General features: G+C 31.0%; 3 protein-coding genes across 3 annotated transcripts; all 3 read right to left on the bottom strand.

The window, feature by feature from the left end:
- Nucleotides 1-118: 118 nt before the first annotated feature.
- Nucleotides 119-2,776, bottom strand: LOC101494202 (probable serine/threonine-protein kinase PBL5). The gene is made up of 5 exons (XM_004505873.4): nucleotides 2,588-2,776; nucleotides 1,578-1,795; nucleotides 1,141-1,330; nucleotides 641-1,038; nucleotides 119-528 (listed from the first exon to the last, which is right to left on the bottom strand). Exons 1-5 carry the CDS (start codon nucleotides 2,667-2,669, stop codon nucleotides 247-249), a joined length of 1,170 nt encoding a protein of 389 aa, XP_004505930.1. The 5' UTR covers nucleotides 2,670-2,776; the 3' UTR covers nucleotides 119-246.
- An 884-nt stretch (nucleotides 2,777-3,660) lies between these two features.
- PRR37A (two-component response regulator-like APRR7) lies at nucleotides 3,661-13,166 on the bottom strand. Its single transcript, XM_073370227.1, is given in 13 exon segments — nucleotides 3,661-4,089; nucleotides 4,185-4,258; nucleotides 4,714-5,481; nucleotides 6,030-6,054; nucleotides 6,169-6,613; nucleotides 6,706-6,889; nucleotides 8,764-8,925; nucleotides 9,723-9,856; nucleotides 9,965-10,126; nucleotides 10,807-11,103; nucleotides 11,106-11,823; nucleotides 12,844-12,898; nucleotides 13,018-13,166. Coding segments are annotated over 11 exon segments (2,376 nt in total). The 5' UTR covers nucleotides 11,137-11,823; nucleotides 12,844-12,898; nucleotides 13,018-13,166; the 3' UTR covers nucleotides 3,661-3,995.
- Nucleotides 13,167-17,760: 4,594 nt separating this feature from the next.
- Nucleotides 17,761-21,967, bottom strand: MAPK9 (mitogen-activated protein kinase). Its single transcript, XM_004505883.4, has 6 exons — nucleotides 21,674-21,967; nucleotides 21,452-21,581; nucleotides 21,208-21,345; nucleotides 18,721-19,053; nucleotides 18,408-18,591; nucleotides 17,761-18,319 (listed from the first exon to the last, which is right to left on the bottom strand). The coding sequence occupies exons 1-6, from the start codon at nucleotides 21,832-21,834 to the stop codon at nucleotides 18,144-18,146; spliced, it is 1,122 nt and encodes a 373-aa protein (XP_004505940.1). The 5' UTR covers nucleotides 21,835-21,967; the 3' UTR covers nucleotides 17,761-18,143.
- Between the last annotated feature and the right edge of the window lie 3,613 nt (nucleotides 21,968-25,580).

The raw sequence follows: 25,580 nt of genomic DNA, 5'->3' as shown, positions 1-25,580 counted from the left end.
TTATTTTACATTTTTAAAATAATTAAACCGATAATTTTATCAAACATTCAATTAATTTAACCGCTGTCAACTATAATCTATAAATTAATTTTATGAAAGAGAGAAAAATGAATCAAACTTGAATCTTAACAAGCAATCATGATTAGAGGTGGCCCATAATAGAGTTGATATGTGCAATATTATTATACAAATTCTGACCAAAGAAGAAACTTATGAAAGAAAAACAATGTAATCAACAATTCCTAGCTAGTTTGTTACTTTTGCTTTGCCCTTCTCTGCAGATGTAGATCTTTTTCTCACTCTAGTAAAACGTGAATAACTTTCTGGTTGATCTTTACACCCTTTGGAATAAACGTATTGTAGAGCATTGACAATATCAGCTATTTCAGGCCTCATGTTAGGACGCACGTCAAGACAGAATGAGGCAATACCAATCATTTGGTATAAACCTCTCCATGGATATTTATCTTCGAGCAATGGGTCAACTATTTCTTTTATTCTGCTCCTATCTCTTATTATAGGCCTTGCCTGAAAAACATTTCACATGTGTCAATAATAATATAAACAAATCATTTTTTAACTAATACAACAATTTGACAAAGAAAAGTTTCTTAAAAAAACCAAGTAATTACATACATACCAATGAAACCAGATCTTTTTCATCGTCAGGTTTTGAATCATCAACAGCTCTTCTACCACTTATAAGCTCCAAAAGAACAACTCCAAAGCTAAAAATATCTGACTTAAATGTCAAATGACCTGTGTTAATATAATCAGGTGCACAATATCCATATGTGCCCAAAATCCTTGTTGTAACAAGTCTCTTATCACCAATTGGGCCTATTCTAGCAAACCCAAAATCAGATAACTTTGCTTTATATCCAGCCTCTAACAAAATGTTTGAGCATTTTAGGTCACGGTATACATAAGGAGGATTCATTGTCACATGCAAATACTTCAATGCCTTTGCTACATCAAGTGCTATTTTTATCCTTGTGTTCCAATCAAGAACTCCAAGTTGTTTGCCAAGTGGACGACCTAGTATAATAAGAGAGAGTAAATTAGGTAACAATTTTTTGTATTCACATTTATGTAGTTTTGTAATTTGATAGAAATTAAGATATGTGATGTTAGTTATACCAAACAAATGGCTTTCCACAGATCCCCATTGCATGTACTCATAAACTAATAGCTTGTGCTCTCCCTCAGCACAATATCCAATCAATTTGACTAGATTTTCATGCTTTGCTTTGCACAATGTCTTCACTTCAGCAATAAATTCCTCGGTTCCTTGTCCACCTTTTGGGTCAAGTCGCTTTATAGCTACACTCTAAACAATAAAACATACATTACCAAATGAAGAAAAAAAAACCTAAGTCACAACAATGTTTTAAAAATCGACCAAATATGAAATCCACAAGACTTTTAAGTCATAATTCATTTAAGCTTAGAGCAAAATCACAACTAAATTATTTAAATAGTCCAACGGTTTAATTGATTAACACATTGACAAAAGCAACCTCATAAAATCAATGCATTAATTAAAATTTACAATTTTGATTTTTTTTTTTACAAACCTTTTGTTTTGGCAAGTACCCTTTGTAAACTGTGCCAAAACCTCCTTGACCCAAAACGCTACTTGACCTAAAATTGTCTGTTGCAGCTATAAGTTCATCAAAAGAGAATTTCTGTACCGACGGTTCACCGGAAACCCCGTCGTTTAAAGTTAAATTCATCAATTCCACAGCAACTTCATCATTTTCCGCATTCACCCGAGACTCCATATTTCCATTTCCTATAGTACACAATAAAACAAACAATAAATATTACTCCCTAAATTTTTAAATAATTGAATTATTTAATTATTTTATATTATTTAAAAATATATATAAATAAAATAGAGATAATATTATTTTTACTAAATTATTCTTTTTAAATGTTGATATATTATCATTGTTATAAATGTATAGTAAATTGAAAATTATGGAATAATATTAATTAAAGAGTAAAATTAAAAATAAATGTATTAAAAATTGAAAAAGTGAATTATTTTGTGAGATTATTAAAAATTAAATAAATTATTTAAAAAACCAACAAAAAAAAGGCATAAAAAACGATTCGTACCAAACATGTTGCAAACCAAAGAGAAACAAGAAACTTAATGCAAGTAATTTTTAATTTGAAGCCATGAAAGTTAGAATTTCGATATTCAATATAATTTCAAGAAGAGATAAAAGCTTACGATATCAAAAATAAATATTCAAATAAAAATAATCTTGAGTAAAAAAAAATGAAAAATAATATTTTAATCAAAATATAAACTTCATGCATTGATAACTATACTATAGCATTAAAAAGAAGATCTTTTGATATTAATTGCGATGACCCACTTCCAAAAAGATGATCTTTTATAAGTTTAGAAGAAACCCATCACAAGAAACTTCATATAATAAAAAAGAACGAAAGGTTACAATCAATATGATCGAGAAAGAATGTTTATCGAACAATAGAATTGCATTTTGGGAGTGAGATATGGTAAAATGCATTCCATGCATGATAATCATTGAAAAGTTGAAAAAGAATTTACTTGCGGAAGTAGAATTGGAAATGGTGGGGTTCTGGGTGTTGCTTTTGACTTGGTTCTTTCCGGTAACGCAAAAGCAATTCATCTTTTTGTCTCTTAACTTCAACAAGAAAACAGAGTCAAGAAAGTGAAGAAACAGAGTAAAATCAAAAGAATATTATAAAGTGGAAAAGTGTCACTAATGAGAGAAAGAAAAGAGAGAGATTCTTTTTATAGGGAAAAAATCCCATCTTTTAATTTATTTTCGAAAATAGAAATGAAATCTCATAGATTAGATTAAAATAAAATAGTGAGGGTATTTTTGTCATTTTACAGAGTGTAACTGTAAGTGTTGGATGAACTGGTTTTTGAATTTGAATATATAAAATTTTATTTATTTATTTATTTTTTAAGACCATTGAAGATTAAGTACATGAATTTTAATGATATGTTTTCAACATATTATAAAAATTTATTATAATATAGAAAGAAAAAAAAAAAGAAGAGCTCTTATATTTATGTTGAACTTTCGTCCTCTACATCTTGCTCAATCTTTCGTCCTCTCTCTCTCGCTCAATTCCATGTTCTTTAACAGTAGTAAATGGAGGTGATGGTAAGAAAGCCTTGCAACAGGGGGTTTCCATGACATTGGGGAACGACTATTGTTGTTACAGAGAAGGATCGTGGATTTAACGATGTGATGAAGATTAGTTTTCGTTTGATTTTGTTTTCTTCATTTTAGATTTCACCACCCTTTTTACTGAATTGGCGTGCTCATTGTGAACTTCTATTTTCATAGGTTGAACCTTTGAGATTTTAACCCAGACATCATCCTATTGTCTATGTCCAAACGTCGTTTCATTAAGACTAGAAATATAGAAATAAAATATACTTTGCTACTTTTTATGCTCATGGTGGAGAAAAACTCCTCAGGGTGAACATCGGCAGCAAAGCAATGAACCATATGGGGAGGAAGAGGTGAAGAAACTACCAACTTTAGAAAAGTGCAATTTATAAGATAACAAAATTTGCAAGGATTATTATTAATAGGAAGATCAACAATTGAGATTTTTAATAACTTCATAAATAATAAGACATGCACGTGTAATTTATCATCATATTAACTGTTGATAAGATATTACAATCAATAACTATCCTTATAGAGTAAGACATTTTCCGAGTGCACCTTTTCATTATAGAATTACTAAATCCTTGATCTTTTTATACACAATCACTACGAATATAATAAAGACATGAACAAGGTTGACACATTACAGACATGAAAATAGATGCATGTAGTTTTTCAATTCACAATCACAACCATAAATGGACTCTAGAGCATTGTCTTGAAGTTTCAAATTACATGTCAGTTTTTCACGTAATTAAGACGCCTACCAACTCACAGAAGCTAGATGCAGTCGCTGGAACAAAATCAGCATTTTGATTGGTGTTGTCGTGGGACATCACTATAATTTTCCGTAGATACACAGTCCTCACTTTCTTTATTTTCTTCTTTGGTATCAGACCTGCAGGAAAAAAAATTGGACACAAGTTAAACCAGTACTTGTACAAGGAAACATAAGTATACGCGAATGATAAATACAAACATGCAGCAACATACACTATTTGTTTAACAAATTGTCCCCTAACACGTGGCCGCTGTTCTGCCAATTTTTTCCTGCTGTGATATCTAACCTGAAAAACAAACAATCGATCCTAAATATTGAACAAGTCAAATTTATGTTGGCATATATAGCATCATGTGCTTGTTCACGATAAAGATCAAGTCATCGACTCGGGCATTAAATTCATACGTGGAAACTTCAGAAGACTGAAAATGTTTTAATTTGTTAAGTTTGCTGAAATATAAAATACCCAGAAATAAGTATAGATCACTATGCACATAAAGATAATAATGAGCCACTGGCAACATACAATTTCATAGGATGCTTTAAAATAGTTAACTAGATTATATTATCAGAATCTTCCATCTAGGTGGGATCTCGACAAGCCATTAGTTCAATTATAGAAATTATAGGAACACAATGAGCATGGACTAACTACGTGTTTATCCTAAACTAACTAAATCCACATGATACTACAATCTTCAGTAAACACATTATGAACCAAGTAATTAAAAAATAGATTACCTTCTTCTCAAAGCATCTTTCTTTTCTCTTTTGACGAAATTTTGTCAAGGCAGCCTCTCTCAATGCATTTCGTCCTTCATATGACCCACTTCCAATGTTTATTCTATCAATGCCACCGACTCCAAAGCTCCCAGTTGCGACATTGCTATTTTCCATATTTATCATTCTGATTGTCAAAGTGTTGCTTCCATCCTGTCCATTGCTCCCATGACCACTCTCAGCTGCACTTCCGTCCAAACCATAGTTTTCAGCATTACTTTCTGCTGGCCCTCCAAACACATTCGACGACGTACATTGCTGAGCATCTCTGGTCGTGCTTTTCAGTAAGAGATCATGAACTGATCGGAGATCTACTGCAGCCTTGTGGTCGATGTGATTACAATGTTGAAGTTGATGGTGAGTGTGCTCGCCTTGGAATCCTTGTTCAGAGCCTCCCACATGTCCTTCAATGAATTCTGCATTTTCTTCTTTGGCAGAAATCTGCTTCTGAGATGCAGAGATACTATTATTTTGCACAGTTTGGAGTTCAGAAGAAACAAAAGAGCCAATCCCCCTGGCAGACTCAGGTTTCTTGTCAAAATTTTCAGGTTTGGTGCTACGATATGTATTAGTGGAAGCAAGGTCATTGATGTTGTTGCTCCCATTAGACTGTTGATTTGGAGGAGTGGTATTTGAATGAGATGTTAAGTTGTATATTGTCTCTGTATTTGGTGGTGCAACTGAGCTATTGTCTAGTGGGGAACAGCTTCCTATATTTCCAGTTTGAGCCTGATAACAAGCACAGATAACATAAGGTCTGCTCATACATTAAGATTTAGTTCTACACACTATTCTCCAGCAATTGGTACGTGCATTTATTCCCTCCAACCTCAATTATAAGCAACCAAATGCATGCATTTGTTAGACTCAAATATAAACAAATGTCAACTAATCTATCCACATTTAGTGTCATTGTTTTAAAAATATTCTTACATTAATTCCTTAAATGTTGTGCGGAGATGGTCATTATAATTAGGGATACATTAGTAAATGTATTTCTATTTTTGCATGAAATCAAGTAAATGAAATGCACTTAAATATCATCCTTAATAAGTGTGAAAGTAAGTATTTTTGGTTATAATTGAGGCCCGAAGGAGTAAGTGTCACTGTAGATGTCTAAAACCACTGAAAAATAACAGACATGCAGAAAGTTGTCATTTCTTCATGTTAATTATGAAATGACTGGGATTTGGGGTTGAAATATACAAAATCTTGATTTTTCTCAATATATAAAGCTCCAGTCTGGCTATCAAAGGAGTGAGGACCATAAACATCACCTGGTAAGCAGAAGCTGTATTATATCTGCAGAATGTAGAAAAGAAAACACATTTTATTATTGAAATGTTCTTAACCAATGTAATGTAACAATATATGCTTCCATTAGAAGATGGCTATGCTTGCAAAATTGCCTCTTACTTTGAGAATGCTGACAGATTTGAATGTCGCAAAACATTACAGTCATCACCTGTGACATGTGTAGCATCTTTTACTTCTCCCATCCTTTTCAATGTTAGTTCAAGTGATGGATGCTGTTTGAAGCAACAACTTGCTTTTGATTTTGCGAAACCAGAAAACCCATTTGGAGTGTGCAAATCTCTGCTTTCAGCCCCGGGATTGCTTCTGTCAGTAACACCAACATTCATAGCCTGATTTTCCTGCATCCTGGTTCTATCACTGTCATCTTCCAGTTGTACTTTTCCACCGACATTACTCTGTCCTTTAGTGAGCTGCATACCATCTATATCAAAGATCTTATTATTCCCTTTAAGTATTGGATTGTTAGATAGTTCCTCATCTTGATACTTTAGTGGCACGTTTGATGATATTCCCATAGCCAAATCTTTACCCATTTCAATATCATCTGGAAAATAGCCAGGTGGTTTAATTGGGTGAAGGATCAAAATCAAAACAGATGATTAAAAAAAACTGAAAAAGGATACTACCAAGGCATACCAGGATGATCAATCGGTTCATGAAACTCTTTGTCTGTGGAATGGACCCACATACCACTACTGTTTTCAGGCTTTGTATGCATCACTTGGCCACACGTGCTATCAGGAGCATCAAGCAATTGTTGATGAGATGAAACTGGACGAGGGCTGCTGCTAACTTGAGCTTGACATGTAGTCCATGAACTCTACACAAAATAGGAGCTTTAGGTATTTAGATAAATAAATGATTTAGGAGATTTCACAGACTAGGAATTCCTAAAAAAAATATATATGGTTCATTATTGCAGGAACAATCACATAGACATGTAGATAACTAAGTCAACATATGGTTAACTATATTCATACCAAAAACAATTTACTAGAAAGAAGAGAGCACAACAAGGTGTCAAAAGACATCAACCAAAAAATACACATTACAGCAAAGAAAATGAAAATAAGCAAATAAAAAAAAAATGAGGCAAGGCAACAGCCACAAGCAGAACAACAAAGGAAAGCCATAAACATCACTACATCCCAAAGAAAATGTAAATGCAAAAAGATACCCTACCCTTAATGATGCATGTGTTTCACTCCAATCAAGATCATCAAATATTTCGAAAATTGCACACTGCCATAAAATTTGGGTTAATAACAAACCCGTCATATTTTCTTCAAAGTAGGACACATCAAGTGCTGACAAGAATCCCAAAATGGGTGTTCTGTACGAAAGTACTAGTAATCCTGCCATTTTTACAAAGTTAAAGAGCAAAATAAGTGTCATGCCATTTTTACAAAGTTAAAGAGCAAAATAAGTGTCATGCCATTTTTTAAAAATTGATCTGCATATAACACACAACGGGAAGAGTGGGGTTGGGACATTATCCAAACAAAAGCATCGGATATAGAAGGAATTTTGAATTTTCAAATGAATTTGTCAAGAAGGAACCTTAGACAATTAGGGGTGAGTTGGAAGCTTTAACAAGGAGTTACAAGAAAACACATCAGAAGAATGCAAAGTCTCCATCATAATTGCAAGAGAAATGTATATAGTTGATTAAAAACAAATGACATATAATTCACAGTCTCTAACTGATTTAAGTTTTCTCAAGTAAAACTCTAATTTAAATGAGAGCCCTGAGTAGAATTTTGTTTTAATGAAAAATTTAAGCCATTAACCACACTCCAAACACTGTTTCCATTCATGAGTAAATCATTCCTGAACTGAAAAATTAAAATAACTATGCCAACAATTTCAAATTATAACTCATTTCAATCTAAATCAACATACTGATTTCAACAATATGTGATTCAAAACTTGTGTAGTATGAGTCATGAAATAACTAACAGCATGCATCATGATATCCTATTCCTCAGTTCCTAACAATAAGAACATAAATGACTGGATTCAGGACAGTAGAATGATAAAATGCTATGGATGACAAGATAATTCAGTGCCACTTGCTGCAATAGCTAATTCTTTGGGGTGAACCCAATCAATGAAGGATATCCATTATTCTTCTCTTCTTTATTGATCTTTCAAGTTAGCTTCCATAAATAACAACTCATACTATTAAACTTCTTATTACTGTCCACTATCCCAGCCCTAACATTTCCTTTTCAAAAAGGTCTGTACCAGTATATTTACCCTTGCTTTCAAGACTCTTATCTATAAGTTTAAAACCCCATTTTTCAGAAGCATAAACCAACTATATCAAATATCTCCAGTTCAGTATTCTTTCTTTTTTTTAAAACACCACATAAAATTACTATAATTTTTTAACTCAACACATGCTGGATTTTCAATTCTGAAAACCATAAAATCATCACTTTTGATTAATAGATAGATAGATTGATCAATGACTTTGATGCACACTAACAGTTGTACTCTTCCCTGCTGGCTAGTTTCTCAATTCTACACTAACTAACAAACAGTGATGACATTTGGGTTTTAAACTAATACACATGAATAAACAATGACATTGACACAGGATATTGCTATAGAAATGCCTTTAGACGGGGTAAAATACTTAAGTAATTCAATTAATAAAAAAAATATACACATGTGAGATCTGAGTAATACCTGAGTTCCACTTCCTTTGTCACTTCCATCTTGAACACTCAAGCCTCTGCTTCCATAATCATTCTCATCACTGCTATCACTATTGTTTTCATATGCACAGTTCCTTGTTGACTTTGTAAATTTCCGTGTGTGTGTTCCACTTTCACTCCCACTAACACTAGACTGAAAAAGTGTGATAATCCATATTAAGCAAAAGATTCATTGTTGATGAATTAATTTGATATCTAAGTTTGTCAATAAAACAATTCATAAGATAAATATCATGCTACAAAAATTACATAAGCTATATTGTTTCAATAATACTAATTTAAGGCATAGATCTCTATGCAAAAAGAAACTTTAAAATTTGCTGAAAGGAAGTAATAGAGTAAATATATTATGCAAGTTCCTTAACTGATCCTTACATTAATAAAGAGAGTGATATTATTATTTGAAAACTGAACTGGATAATTGAATATTCAAGTTGTTCAAAGATAAGACCAACAAAATAAAACTTGATGTTGTAGGAACTATTAGTATATTTGGATACCTACTCAGAAACTCAAAATCAAGTTCACTTTGTTCCAAATGTGATATCATGAAAGTTTTAATGTTTGAGAGTTTTAATTCAAAACTGATTTTGCCTTCAAACCTTGGTTTGATGTTCAGATGTTTTGACCAAATGTGTTCGGTAGAAAATTATACACTAAATTTTACAACAAACTTGCTTTTAAAGTATTAAATACAAACATAAATTGCCACTGTACAATTGTAACTCAAGAAATACAATTCATAAATTAGGCTTCCACGTTTAACATCAAGTCATAACTTCTTTTTAAAAGAAGCTTCATGTTTACTAGGAAAGAAGAATTGAAGTAACTCCCTTGGAGAAATTCCTAAGTTAATCTTTAAATCAGCTGGGAAACAACATTCACACTTGTTTTACCACATGCCTGAGACAGAAATGTAAAGCAACTCACGTTTTGGCATCTTCTCCAAACATGTTGCCAGAGGATTTTAAGTTCATTCCTCCGAATAGGTTTCACTAAAAAATCGACTGCGCCTTTCGACAAACACTTAAAGACTATACCCATAGAATCGTGAGATGACATCACTGCATGCATTTCAATATGTTCAGTAAAACAAAACACCAAATGGGCAATAGTCATTGGAAATATGTGCTGAAATACAGTTCAAAGTAAGGCTTTGGAATGGCACTTACTAATTACAGGAATATTCTTCAGAGTTTGGTGGCTCATGATCTTGCACAAAAGAACTATTCCAGATACAACAGGCATAGCTACCTCTGTTAGAACAAGATCAATGTGATTTTCTGGATCTTCTAGGATTTTCCATGCTTGAAGACCATTTGAAACAGTAGTGACTGTAAATACCAAAGGTGAAGAAAATAGATTTTTTAGAATTGTGGCCTATAAAACTACCCAAGGCCAGGGCGCGAGTTTGCCAGTTGATTAACAGTTTTGCAAGCAAAATAATTGAATTTAATCGAAGCACGAGAAACTAGGAAGTCTAATCCTTGCATTTCAGCTTAAAATTTTCCATTAACACAGGATTATTCCCTCTATGTATCAGTAACCATATTTCAACATGAAACAAAAAAATATATCTCAAATATCAGTAGAACAGACTCAGCATATAATACGTGACTTCAAAGGTAGAATATCAACACTGCAACCTCTCTTGTGGATCCATAGAAAAGAACCATGCAACTTAGAAAATAATGCAAGATTTCATTAAAATTTAAAAAATAAGTATGAGACACAGAACCTATCAAAAAGTTGGAACTTATTGACATCATAGATGTCACAAAGTATAATTAATTAATTGGTGCTAAGTGGTTGAATTTCCAACTTCAAGTCTCTAAAAGTAAGCACAATAATAGGGCAAGACTTTTCTAGTACGTTAAATAAACCAAGTCCACATGCAATATAAAATTGTTTGGATGGTTTTTGCATTTCAATCGTGTTGGTAGTTATTATATATATAATAAAACCAGGAACTTAAATTCAATGGCATGAATAACAACAAAGACAGCGTCAATACCTTCATAACCACAATTTCTCAACAGAGCACACACAACATTCCGTGTTGAATCATCATCGTCCACCAGCAGAACTTTTATTGATTGAACAGGAAGAAATTTTTCCCAGAATACAACTGGACTTTGAGGAGGTTGTTGAGAAATCTGCAACCTCTCGTGGATTTGAATCGGTCCCTTCAACCCATTGTTTCCATCTTTGGTTGCCTTACTAAATCTTGTGTTATTTTCAGTTGATGATTCAGAGCCTAACCCTTCATTAACAACTCTCTTATTGAGATTTTTTCTGTCAATAATCATATGATTTTGTTCTGCCAAACCTTTTTTCCCAACATTATTGTTCATTGGACCAACCTATATCAACCGCACTAAAAAAACAATGCAGCGAGGATTTATTTATCATGAAAACACAAACCCAATATCTTCGTCGAATGAATTGTCAATTCTCCATATCATAAGTACTTCACCCATTAACTTCTGCAAACAAAACCCTATCTATCAGTCAAATAAGTTCTTTTTCCATTTTCGTGATTCTAAAAGAGAAAATACCCTATAACTGAGGGTACTCGACCCAAACAAATTTATACACACACACACCGCCACAATTAACATGGAGAGTAAAAGAAGTATTTGCTTATGGAAGTTATGGTAATTGTTAACAGATTATAATACACACTTGATAATGAAAACATTGTTGTCTCTCAGAAAAGTTAAGATAGAGCAAAAGTTCAAACATGGTGAAGGAAAAATACTAGCATAACAACTAATACACTAACATATGTTGATAAAAAATAATGTTAAAATATAAAAGTATAGATCCATACCTCCAAATTCCAGCCCACAAATAGAAATGAAAAGCTCAATAAAAATTCATAGCAAATTAAATGAAATGCAACGACAACCTATTCCAGCATCAAAGAACCCTCAAAGCTTCTGTCTCAGCACAAGAAAGAAGGTAATACTTTCCATAACATCATCTTCTTCATTTCTCATCAAAGAAATGTAGCAGCGATTCTAATAATCTGATACAACAACTGTACGTATTTCAAAACTCTTCACAGACAATTATACTTATATTAAAACCTTGTTTGGATAAACAGCTTAATTAAGCTATTATCATATAAGTGTTTATATATAAACTATTTCTATAGCAAAAGATAAAATAAAGTCAAACTATTTTCAAATAAACTATAAACTAACCCGGAGAGCTTATGGAAATAATATATTATGCGGTAACAAAAATTCGTTTTAAATGAATTGATTATACTTAAAAATGAGTTGGATGTAAAGTGATTTATGTTTGGATACATTCACGTAAAAAATGAGTTGAACAGTAAATTTCAATGTAAAAATCACATTTAGACTTAAAAGTTACAAATCCTAACTTCAAATTAAAATCAATTCTACTCAAGAGTAACCGAACATGTTTGCACCACCAAAATCAATTTCTAACTGCTACAAACGTGGAACCAGACTTCATGACATATCCTAAGTCGTTTCCATCAACTCTCTTAAATAGTCTTACAAGTGTTCATATAAGTAAATATGCTCAGATAAATCAATCCAAACAAACCCTAAGACTCTTGGTCGATTATTTAACACGGAGTAATTGGCACAGGGTTCAGAAATTTGGGAATGAAACCAGATTCAGATAAAAATTAAATTAAAAAAAAAAAAAAAAAAAACCCTATAATATCCAATGCAAATTTAGCAATGAAAAATCTATTTATCTGCACCAAATAAAACAAAAACAAAAAAACACAAACTAAAATCGCGTTATCTATAATAATAAATTAATAAATAAAACAAAAGAATCTCGAACTTGAAGAAAACAAAAACCAGATTCAGAAAAAAAATAAAATAAAAAAAAAAAAAAAAAAAACCCTATAATATCCAATGCAAATTTAGCAATGAAAAATCTATTTATCTGCACCAAATAAAACAAAAACAAAAAAACACAAACTAAAATCGCGTTATCTATAATAATAAATTAATAAATAAAACAAAAGAATCTCGAACTTGAAGAAAACAAAACAGCATACTCATAAGATGATGAAACGGATCTTCAAATCTTCATTCTCAACCTCCATGCAACAACTTAGAAAGAAAAAAAATCCAAAAAAAAATAGTCAAAGTCAAAGCTCCAAATCAAGTTTCCAAAACAAATATAAGAAATGAAAACAACAGATTACTCAGCTAACAAGAGTCTAACTAACATTTCTTAATTTTTGTTCTTATTCCGTATAAGGAAAAAATCAGTTGGAAAAAAAAAAGGAAAACGATTTGACTGGTGATGGTGGTAGAGAGAAATGGGGTAAGGGAAAGTAAGAGAGAGAAAGAGTGGGAGAAGATATTATTGTGAAGAAGCTGACGTGTACAAAATGATGGTGTGCATGTGTTTGAATTCCATGTGGGATATTGGGCCCACGATGACGTGGCGAATCGAGTGGCTTTGATGGTGTGAGGTGGATATGATTGGTATCAAATCAAAAGCTGTGAGGTTAGATGGAGCAATTCGAATCTCGATGCCATGATCTTATTAGACATCTGGATCCCACCATGTGGTTCACTCCACTCTCATAAATACGGGCTCTGTTTTGTGGGCCGGGTCGTTTTATTTTTAGGGTATGTGTGGGCCAAATTTTGAAAATTGTTGGTCTATTTAAAGTAAAAGGTATATATCTGTAAAAAGAAATTTTTATTTTGTGTTTGTTTAAAAAGGGTAATTTCCAACAATTTATAGTGTTTGAAAGCAAGAGAATTTTATGGTACATTAATCTGTTCGATATGTACGGGAATTTTTTTAAAATTAATAGTTAAATGATTTTATTTGTAAAAAAAAAGTATTTCTTATCATTTATATAATTTTAATATATAACTAAATATCAATAATATATTTGGACATTTTGATCCAGCCTTAGTTGATTTGAACATGAAACATGAGTTAAGATATCGCATTTTAGTTGAACTTGAAGGGTGTGAATTTTTTATTTATATTGATTATGAAAAATTTGTTGTTGTTTCATGAATCTTGTAAGGTCGCAGGACATTCTATAGATAATTGTCTCAAATATTTTGTTGGTCATGGACAAACTCAATTTTGTGTAGAGATTGCAGCATTCAAGAAGTTGGTTAAAAAGTAAGTCTCTAAAAATAATGTTATCGATAATGTTGAAACTGAAGATACAAACACACATATTCAACCTAATAATTTTAATTGTGTGGTCAATTCTTCGTTTGTTGGTCATATTTGCAACGTTGAAGTTGACGGTAACACTATTATTCAATAATTTTCTTCCTTTAATTAGGGAAAAATTGATAAAAATTTTGAATAAACTTTTGACTTATAATCAGTTGATTTTGTGAAATCAAAAACCATTCCATAGAGGTTTCAAGAATATGATACTACACAATGTCCTAAAAATGTAATTCATGAGGTTTTTGGTTGCAGGTTATCTAATTTAGATAACAATGATCATTTACCAAAAAATCATCAATATCTCAATATGTGTGTTGCTGATTTTTAGAGTGATGCAATGTCAAGGGAGAATAATGGTCAAAATCATCATATATTTTCTAATTTGGAAGACAACTCAAAGGTTATGTTGCCAATTATGTCACCTTCAAATATCATTGTTACTGATGATAATTTACATTAATATCTTGATATGTGTGTTGCTGGTTTTTTTAGAGTGATGCAATGTCAGAGAGAATAATAGTCAAAATCATCAAATATCTTCTGATTTGGTAGACAACTCAAATACTATGATGTCAACAATAGAGATGTTAATGAGGCAAATCGTACGAGAGATATAAATGATAAAGAGTCTTTTATTGAGGTGATTTCTAATGCAAAGATAAAAAATAAAAAAATAACTTATATTATTGAATTGTAGGAGTTAGATTTACCTATTTGCACGTGGAAAGTAGATCCATTTACTTTGAAAAGAATATATAATTTGAGATTCTAAGTTATTATAATTAAATATTTAAAAAAACTTACTAAATGAGTCTTGTTAATAAATTTTTATCCTTACATTTTTATAACACTAATTTATTTTAATATAATTTATTTAGTGAGACTCAATTAAAATAGAGAGAAAAAGTTTGTATAACTACCATTGCTTAATAGACAATATTTTTCTTTTCATCTCAAATTAAAAGTGGCTGATAAAGAACAGTATTTAATGAGAAAAATAGATAAAGCATTCGTATTGGAGATGCACTTAGTCTTGTAAAAAACCTTTTGAGAAAACTCTTAAAATTTAAAATCATATGATAATGTTAGATGAGTAAAAAAAAAAAACAATGTAAATATAAGCTAACGTGACGTGGTTCATTTATGTGACGGGACAACTCTATTTTTTAGATTTATTTTGTCATTTTAATAGGACTCCTTTTAAATTTTACATTACATTAAACTTGGTCTCTCTTGTGGAGGATATTCTTGGAAAGAGTACTAATAATAAGATAGTTAAATTATTATATAAATAGTTATGAGGATGATTTTGAAAAAATAAAATATTATTGACATTGTTATTGTTATTAATCAAACTAACCACCTTTTTAAATATTGGTATCAACATGTTGGTTTTTAAATATTAATTAAAGATAATACAATCTAATCTTTCAATTTTATAAATTATTGGTCAATTTAGTATCTCGTGAATAATAATAGCGGAATTAAAATTTGGTGATCATTTCTTCTTAGTTTTTGTTTACACCTTAATCCTAATGCCAACAATCCTACTATTGGAGTTCAAGAAATATAAAATTGATCGATAATTTTCAAATTAAATGATAATTTTAACATTTCATATTTTATTATTGAATTAAACTATTCATTTAAGGGTTAAATTGTTGATCCACCATGGAGATTCTTTTATGTCTTTGAATTTCTATTACTTTTAGAATATCACATGCATTGAATATGATCATGATAATAATAAGAGATAATTGGTGTAAATTGAAAAAGAATATACAAAGAAGTTACATAATGTGTATAAATTAGATGTATAACAATTAAGGTATGCGGAGTGTGTCCCAAGGGTATCCAATTTTGTGAGGAGTGAGAATGCATGCAAATAGACCACCACACGTGCACCGCCGTCGCCGTCCAGTCGGTTTGGTTCGAGAATAGGCTTGGGCTAAATGATGTATTATTTTTTAGTATCCAGAAAATTAAAAAAAAATATTCTTTTAATAAGTACATGTGTTTTTTTTCCATTGATATCGAGTTTTGGCAAAGTAATGCATTTTCTTTAGTATTCGGAAAAAAAAAATAATAATAAATGCATAAGTTTTTCTCTCATTCATACGTTATACATGTGTCTGTCTTCCACGAGTCAACATTCTACATCTGATCTGGTCAATTCCTTATCTGAATTCATGCATCAGTTCATCCCGATCAAAACCTACCATTTTTCGCGTTTTAGTTTTTTGTGGATTTGCCCATCAGTTTTTTGCCCCGGCCAAAACCTAGAAAAATTCGAATTGTAGTTTTTTGCGGATCTGGTTTGATGGATTGTAGATTTTTCTCTCCTTCAGTTGCAGAGTTTCTCTATAAATAGAAGACTCTACTCAATTACAAAAGCATACCAAATATTCTATGCAAATCCGAGACTTTTATCTGCTTCTCCCTTTCTCCTTTCTCCTTCATCTTTTTTTCTTTCTTTCGAGTGGTTATGAGTGACAGTTTTTAACTTTCATACTAAAGGTGTAATTCTAGAACGATTTTCTACAGTACATTAGAACTCCGATACAGTTTGTATGAGCATTTTCTCTTTGTGGTTGATAATTTACCTTATACAAGTTGAACAGTATCACGAAACATCTTAAAGAGAACATTTAATTCGCAACTCAACCCAATAGTATCTTCAATGACAAATTTATTTTGAAACAGTTTTTCGAAATTCAAAAATAACATGCCAATATGCTTAACTAGAATTAGAATAGAATATTCTTTTATTTAGAAGACATAACTAAAATCCAGAACCTCATATGCTGCAACTTTCCTCAAGGAGATTATGGTTGTACTAGTGGATGCCCACATATAAAGCTAGTGCAGACAAAATGATTAAGCAACCTATTGCATTTCAAACATTAGGTAGATTTCACTTGAACATCTTTGAGTATAACATGGCATTGCTGCCCCTTTTAAAAGGAGCAATGCTTTCATGATTCTTTTAGATGACAAATAATTTTAAACAAATTAAAAACTAAAGCAATAATTATTTTGAAACAAAAAAGATTTGTATGTTCTTCGTTTGATACATTTGCCTTTAAATTTCACCAAGATGAGTCTATCTCATGAGGGAAAATAAGCATAGACTTTTATATTTTTTGAAATTGTTAGTATATACTAACAAGTTATAAAAAAAATCCGAAAGACCATTAGTTGTTATATTAATACTTTTTATTTCCTTGCCCGAGTTTGAATCCAACTACTTAAATTCTTTAACCCTTAGCTCAAACCAATTAAATAAAATAGATTTGTTGACTACAAAACTGAACCAATAAACAAAACTAACCTCCCTTTCCCAACTGAGATCACCAGAGGTTCATGGAGTGCCAAAGAATATGACAGACAACAGCCAATTTTGCTTGCTTGGTTTCTCCAACTTGTACTCTTGTGTACATAACAGTTACAGGGTCCATCCAAACTGTGTGGCACCCATTTCCCAATCCATCCGATGGTCCTATTTGGATTTAATAACCATGATCTGCATTCTGAACTCTAAAGTTTGGCCACCAAGTACCAGTTTCATTTCGGATTAGAATTAAGGTGCAATGTGCTGATTTGAAGGTAAATGTGATACCAAACACCTACCAAGAATCTTTAAGCCTAGAAAATATCACCAAAATGCCTCCAAATTTTAAGACAGAAGTAGTATTGGGTTATTTGATCAGAAACAAGTTAAAACAGAAGTACATCAATTGTATTATTGGAAGGAAAATAATGAGAACGAAACCAAACCAAGATTAAGCATATGTAAACAAAAGTCACTATATTGTGGCTTATCTTAACAAATTTTGGATGGCTACTATATTTGGATTTATACAATATAAAGACAAAGACAAAGGCTTGGAGGCATAAGCCCCTCTATTATGTATATAACAATCACCGAGAAACAAAGGAAAAGAGAAAACATTGCTCTCTCATGACAACAGGACTGGGAGAACCAGTCTTTCTGATCACTGACTACAGATTACAGGATTACATGCACCACTCATTCTTGCAACTCCAAACCTATAATAAACCTTCTATAACATGTTTTCTAGAATTAAACTTTCTAGCCCAACCACAAACCTGTATTTCTAGAAAAAGACCATTGCGCCACGGCTATTCCAATATCTGCTCCAGGCTGAAGTTCAGAGACTCCCTCCATATGAGCTCCTTTATATCATCTTCGTTCAAAGTTGCCTGTTCAAAATCAAAGACGAATGGGGATGGACAAACAGGCTCCTCGTTGATCTCATGAAGACTTGACATATATGGGTGATTCAGTGCTTCCTCAACTATGCAATCATAGAATAAAATTAAGACTTGCAAGGAAATGAATGAGAAAATAAAAAGGGAGGGGATATTTAAAATAAAGACACATACCAGTTATGCGTTTGGAGGGATCAAAAACCAACATTTTCTCAGCAAGATCAACTGCCAGTGGGGATATATCAGGAAACCTCTCTGCAAAGGGCTGCTTTTCTACGTGCGGTAGCTGCTTAACATATTTCTTTGCATTATCACTTCTGAGGAATCCAAGATCAGACTCATTTGGTGAACCTAACAACTGTTTTGAAAGATAATTATCAGGAACTTGTTAGTAGGATTTCAGAGGGATATGATCCTAGCATAAATATATTGCAAATTTGAAAGGCACTAACAGTAACAGCTACTAATGAAGTGAGAGGACAAATACCTCAGTTATGATCGCCAATTGCTGAACATAATCTTTACCAGGAAATAGAGGCTCCCTTCTAATTATCTCCATCAAAATGCAACCAACCGACCATACATCAATAGCAGCAGTATATTCTGAACAATTCAGTAGCAATTCAGGGGCTCTGTACCAACGAGTCACAACATATTCTGTCATGAAATCTGTCTCGGAGGTTGTTCTGGCAAGCCCAAAGTCACATATTTTGAGATCACAGTTTGCATTGAGAAGTAAATTGCTTGGTTTTAGATCTCGGTGCAAAACATTTGCAGAGTGTATGTACTTCAATCCTCTCAAGAGTTGATATAGAAAATACTGCAATGACATTTAATATACGACTTAAGCTTTATTCAATATTTCAATTCCCTTGCTACACATCAAAACCATACCATCAAATGCGCTGGATAAATTTATAATTATAAGCTAATAATTCACTATCAACTTCTAGGGATAATATCAAGGTTTCTGATACTGAAAAATTATGTAAGGTCCTCAAACATGAGACAACAATAGGTTGCATTATAAATAGATACAGCACTGCATTAGTTTCACTGTCACTGAAGCATTGTGAAGAACAAGTTTCTCATACCACTTTCGTAATTATTAGGTTGCATTTACAAATTAGAAGCATTTTTTGATATTTTGTTCTTCAATTCCATCAAACAAGGTTATCAAACAATCATTTTAACATTATGCCAAACTTCAATACAATAATTTAGTATGTACAGTGATAGCACCGAGGTTTGAACCTATGACTTCATACAAACAACCCAAACCCCTTAGGCCCTTACCATTAACCCAATCCTAGTGGCTTGCTTTGCTAAGACATTCAACCTAAAAAATGGGCACTCAAAAGTTTTGTCATGTATATAGCTTTATATAACAAGTGTTGGCGTATATCCCTTTTCCCACGTCACAAACTCTTAGTTCACAGAGCAAATGAGAACTGCATGAGACTTATAGGTGGTGTTTGTCTCAATTCATATGATTATATTCCAAAGAATTATATTCCAAGGAAACCATAATCGAAAATGTTGTTCTCGAGTAAACTTAAAAACATGTTTAGTAAATTTAGAAAGAATGAAATGGAATGAAATGAGGTGAAAAAAATACCCTCCCCTCAATCAATATGGGAATGAAAGGTAAGGTGAGTAATTTACTTTGGTGGGAATCAATAATATCCAAAAGAAGTTTTTCAAAACTTGTACCATCCTAGGAAAAAATTCTACCAACCTTGTAATATAAACACTAAGTCAAAGCAAAATCAACATAAAATATTTACCATTGTCCATTCTATGGCCCATATGAACAAATCCAAGAACGAGATGAGAATATATTTAAGGCCGAAGGGAGTATTCACTACTAAATCTCTGTAAGAGCTCTTAATGCTCTATGTCCTACAAATATCTCATCATTATCCCATCCCTGAACTTATACAAAACTCTGAGGATTTACCACTACCCCCTTAAAAAAACTTCTCTATTTTTAGCATTCTCATATCATTCCCCCCTCTTTCTCATTCTCATTCTCATATTCATACCAAACCAATGCAAACTTAACTCTATTCATAAAGATTCTTCTCTACTTCGTCTTTCTTCTGCTCAAGCTGCACATTAACCACAGTCTGCAGCCACCAACATCCTTTTCTTCCTTTTTCTTGACTTCCTACATACAGCACCCTCTTTTGTCGTTCATTTCTTTCCTACACGCGCACACACACACACATTACACATATCACTCTTCTTGTTACAATTCAGTATTCACTCTTACGCACAAAATCAAACATTATATTGTCACCCCCACCAACTCTCATTTACATCCATTTCCTTTTCCTCACAGACTCCCAGCACACTCGTCGTCATTCAATCACTATATTTTTCATATTCACATTTCACAACCTATCAACATCAAGCACACCAGAAAACTTCCCTCACTTGTACACGCTTCTACTCTCTCTCACATTTAAATTTTAAATTTAACACAAATATGTTAAACAGGTAGTACCATTCAGCTCGTTTGTATTGACTTATCAACAACTTATTTGAACTTATCAACTGGTATAAACACTTCTCAGACTGTTAGAGAGAGCTTATAAAATAGTTTTCAGTCATATTCATAAGCTATTTTTCCGTCTATTTCAATAAGTTTTCTAGGATAATTTATAAAAAACAGCATACACCTTAAAGAAAACAAATTAACTACATTATTTCTTTAGTTATAGAAGTAGCTTAAATACAAACAGTTTTTAACTATTTTATTTTTAAAGTGATTTTCACTATAACAGACAAACACATAATAGCTTCTGATTAAAAATCTCTAAAAAATAATCTGAATTATTGAAGACCAAAATCACTATTGTTATAATTGGTAACAAATGGGCCCTATATGATAAACACTTACTCGATAAGTGCTTAATTAAGCTATTTATCCAAACTCACCACAAAATCACATTAACACGCAACTACTTACCTGACAGTGCTCATCCGTGAGAGCCTGCTTAGATTGTATAATCTGATGCAAATCAGTATCCATCAATTCATACACAATATACACATCATCAAAGTTTTCCTTATCAGCTGGCTTAATTATGTCCTTAATTTTAATCACCTGCACAATAACACCACTTTAATTTACCTCTAACTCAAATCAACTAAAAAAAGGAAATCACAAAATCACAATTAAATATTTCAAAATAAATCATGAAATTAAATACATTATCATGATCCATGTGACGGAGAAGTTTGATTTCCCTAAGTGTTCTCTTAGCATCAATTCTATTATCAAATGCATTCCCAATCTTCTTTATCGCAACACCTTCTTCGGTTTCTGAGTTCGTTGCACAGCTACACCGACACAATAATAAAATTAATTTATTTTTAAAAATTAGGAAAATAAATATAATTCGAAAAAATAGAATGAGGGAAAAGGTGTGAACCAAACGACGCCGTAAGCACCACGACCAACGGGTTGAAGAGGGGGAATGTATTTGGAGTAGACTTCGAAAATGTTGCCTAATACGTTGTATTGTACGTATTTTCCACCGTGAATTGGAATTCCTTTGCCTTTTGTATTCTCAGATTCAGTGTTGTTTTCCATTTCTTTTGATTATTCTGTTGTTACTCACTCTTGGAGACAAGAGTGAAGCTTTTTTTTTTTTTTTTGGGGTTTCTTTGTTTGTTTAAATTTCAAGTTTTAGAAAGAGGGGGAAGTGCAGTGGTGAATTAAGATTGAGATTGCATTTTATTTATTTATAAAATATTAATTATTAATAATAATAAAAATAAAATAGATAGTGGCCAGTGGGAAAGGGATACTTTGGTGTTGGGTAAATGGGTCAAGTTACGCGTGATTTTTGCTTTTTTGGCGTTAGGTCACTCCACTTTGCAAATTCAATTTCAAATGTTGATTTTTTTTTTTTCTATGAAGAATTTCAAATGTTGAATTTGAAATATTAGCATGTCGTTATAATTATTTTTATAAATCAACAAATCTCTTTCCTCGAAACAATGGCACATTATAGAAAAATAAAGATAAATGAGAGAAATAGATTAAAGAGAATGAATAATATTATTTCCTTATGACATAGTTTATATTATAATGTTAGCTTTATTTATATAGGCTAGGTAAATAGACATTCATTAATTTGTTTAATTGGTCTAATATTCATAACACTCTCCTTTAATGTATATTGAGGGTTATCTCATAAAAACTTTACTAGAAAAGAAATAGTGAAAAAATCAAAACACCTTTTAAACTTGTTACATTTTATTCTAAAAAATTTTCATATCATTTGATGATATTGTTGTTGTTTGTTTCACAAATCTCCATTAAATAGATGTATTTTCTAATATAAAAAAATCACTTTTTTCCAATTTATATAATTACGAGAGTTAGACAAATAATATTTATCTCTAATATAACAAAGTATATATTTGACCTTGTGTCAATGTGTTGTATATGTAAAGAAGTCCATTTGTCTAATAGATTAATAACAAATAATTAGTAAGATACATTATCATTTGATTGCACTAAGATATGATACTTTAGGACTAAGTATAAATCATCATTTTCTCAAGTTCTAAAAAGATATTTATCCACAATTGATAACCTTATAACATTCAAAGTGCATAACTAATTTGTTCATATATAATAATTTTAGAACTTTTGTTATATAAGCTTCAAAATTTATTAAAAAAATTCTTCAAATTATCATTTTGTAATCTCAAACAAACCTTTTCGTCAAAATACTTTGACAAATGATGTCATTTTCATACCCTTATTTAGCAAATATTCACACAAGAATATTACACAATATTCATATAGATTATTTAATCACATAAACAGACTTATTCATTTTAATTAAGTCATATCTTGAATAGTTTGAATTGTATGTCTCACAAAAATTAAGTTCTTCAAGGAGTTTTGTACAATTATCACTAAAAAGTGAGTCATACAAATACATTGTAACTTACCATTCATATAAATTGAGTCTTTCATGGCCACTAACTTTAATCAAGTATGAAAAGGTTCTTGAATTCACTTGAGCAAATATGTATTTCTTCATTTTCATGTTCTTATTGCACGAAAATTCAACCATAGTTAATTAGCGTTACATCTTCAGATGTGTAGACTAGAAGTCCAAAAGTCTTATTTTTCATGAAGCAATCTTAATTTAACTTCAATTGTTTTTTTTATAATTTCAAAGCGTTTTTTGTCTATAATTTATATTAGACTTAATTCATGATCCTCGTTATCATTGATCACACATAACACTATATTATATGCAAAAAATGTCATCGTTAACTTCATTTCGGTTTCATCATTTTTGATTCATGACATAATTTATTGAGTTCTCTTTCAGTTCTTTTGAGAAAATCAATTATATCAAACTTACTTTTTTGAAATTTTCATATCCTCACTTGGGCCAACTTTTTTTCTATTAACTTCTTTTCTTATTTGTGGATTTTTATATTTGAAAACATTGACACTCTAAATTTTATAATAAAATATTTTATTATTTAAATATGATTTTAAATAATTAATTTGGTGTTAAAATTATTTTAGAATATATAATGATAAATTTTGTAATTAATTTTTGTTATATGGGTGTTTTCTATGATGTGCTAGTTTTACACATATTTGACTAAATGAGTAATATAAGTAACAAATATTATATTTTATATATTTTTCTAAGAATAATAGTATTTTAGTGTAAATATTTTAAAGAATAAGCTTTTAAACGATTTTATGTGTATATGCGTGTAGATAATTGATGTGATATTTACATGTGCGTTTGACTGATGTTAAGTGCACACATGGTTATATTTTAATTATTTTTAACTATTTTTTATTTTTAGTTATTTATTTTGTAAATAATTATCTTGAGAATTAGTAATATTGTGATTAATTTTCTTTATTTTTATATATTTTCTATGGCATGATGATCTTATTCATAATTATTCTGATTTAGTAATTAATATAAATAAAGAATAAAACCTAATAAAATAATAAATAAAAAATTTATATGCAAGAGTAAAACCTAATAAAATAATAAATAAAAAATTTAATTAAAAAAAAAAAAAAAGAAGAAAGAAAAGTATGAGAAAGAGAGAGGAGTGTGACATAGAACAACAATAACACCGACTCCTTAGAGGAAAATGAGAAGAAAATTGATATCAACGATCGATAATTGTCCCAAAAAAATTTATTCGTTTTTGTCCAAATTTCAGAATGATGTTTCATTAATTTATTTAGTCAACTAAATACACCTTCTCATATTTTTAACCGTCCTAATTTCTCTTTAAAATACGCGATTTCTCAATTTAATAAATTCATTATTTTGCACCGTTCTTCTTCACCATAAGTTTGATTTGAGTAAAATCAACACCAAAATGATTGTGTGAACAATGACTATATTATGCACTATTTTTTCGATTTAGGGTAAGTTTACTGACTCAATTTCGAAATTTAATATTTTAGAGTGTGTTCTCAAATTTTATTTTTGACGTTTACCCGTAAACTACCGAGTTAGATCGATTGAATGACAATGATTCAAAGAACAACAAATGTTGCTCATGGACTCGTATTTGCTTGTGAAAGAGTCGAAATAAGGCAATGGATGAAAGAGCGTTTGAATTCATAAGTATAATATATTGTAAGAAGAACGGGAAAAATGTATTTCTCAATGATTCATATGAGACTTATTACGTACACAATAGCTATTTGAGGGATACATTAATTAATGTGCAAATATGTAATTTATGAGATTAAAATGTGGAATAGAAACATTTATAAGACGTTGATTGATTTAATTTTGTTTAATGTGTGGTAATTGATATTATTGTGATATTGGATGTCGAATGAATTTTGTGCATATATTTTATTAAACGAGTTTATGTGAGGTGATGATAAAATGTGGATGCATTGTATGATATAAGTTTATGTTATCGCGATGATGTATGATTTATGATAGTGGTTTTATAAATTTGTGATAAGTTTATGTGATGATGATATATGATTGATGACAGTGATGTTATAAATTTGAGATAAGCTTATGTGATGATGTGATATTGATGTTATAAATTTGTTATGAGAATTTTGAAGTGACCTCATAGTTGATGAAATAGTGATGATTCCAACATGTACTAAAGATAATGCTCTTAATGGAGTAGTCTAGATCAACGAGAGGAGAAAATAGATGTTGAGAATTTTTGAAGTGGAAATTATTTTGTTATTATATAGCTAGAGTCTGACAAGCCTAGTAATTTTGGGGAAGTATAACTGAATGAGCTTGATCATGGTGGTCTATTATTGAGCCTTAAGGTTAGGAGCTACCATGCAAC

The sequence above is a fragment of the Cicer arietinum genome, chromosome 6 (assembly GCF_000331145.2).
Source record: "Cicer arietinum cultivar CDC Frontier isolate Library 1 chromosome 6, Cicar.CDCFrontier_v2.0, whole genome shotgun sequence".
In the NCBI taxonomy this organism is placed as follows: domain Eukaryota; kingdom Viridiplantae; phylum Streptophyta; class Magnoliopsida; order Fabales; family Fabaceae; genus Cicer; species Cicer arietinum.
The sequence above is the reverse complement of the archived record's forward strand: the minus strand, read 5'-3'. Positions and strand labels throughout refer to the sequence as shown.